The 285-nt window shown below is 60.4% G+C and overlaps 1 protein-coding gene across 1 annotated transcript in view; it reads right to left on the minus strand.

Annotated features, from left to right (window-relative positions):
- Positions 1-207: 207 nt before the first annotated feature.
- Positions 208-285, minus strand: part of ZMYM3 (zinc finger, MYM-type 3) — a 23,357-nt gene continuing 23,279 nt past the window's right edge. The window contains exon 26 of the mRNA XM_009997063.1: positions 208-285. This exon is cut by the window's right edge and continues 6 nt beyond it. Within this exon, the coding sequence (XP_009995365.1) occupies positions 208-285 (78 nt within the window).

Raw genomic sequence — 285 nt, forward strand, 5'->3', positions numbered from 1 at the left:
CAAGAGACAGGGCTGAGCGCAGGGGCCATGTACATAGGAGAGGCCTGTAACAAGCAGGATGGGATGTCCAAGTCCAGCAACGATGAAGAGACAGCACTGCCACAGCACTGTCCCCTCCCACGCTGCACAGCCCCTGCCCTGCAGCCAGAGGCCGGAAGATGAGACATCCAGGGCTGGCAAGCAGCCAGCCTGGCAGCACCTCTCTCTTTAGTCCATGTCATCCTCCAGGCCACTGAGCCGACTGTGCTCCTCATAGATCTCCCTGACGGCCAGGATGCGGTTCAG

The sequence above is a fragment of the Chaetura pelagica genome, unplaced genomic scaffold (assembly GCF_000747805.2).
Source record: "Chaetura pelagica isolate M959 unplaced genomic scaffold, ChaPel_1.0 scaffold344, whole genome shotgun sequence".
In the NCBI taxonomy this organism is placed as follows: domain Eukaryota; kingdom Metazoa; phylum Chordata; class Aves; order Apodiformes; family Apodidae; genus Chaetura; species Chaetura pelagica.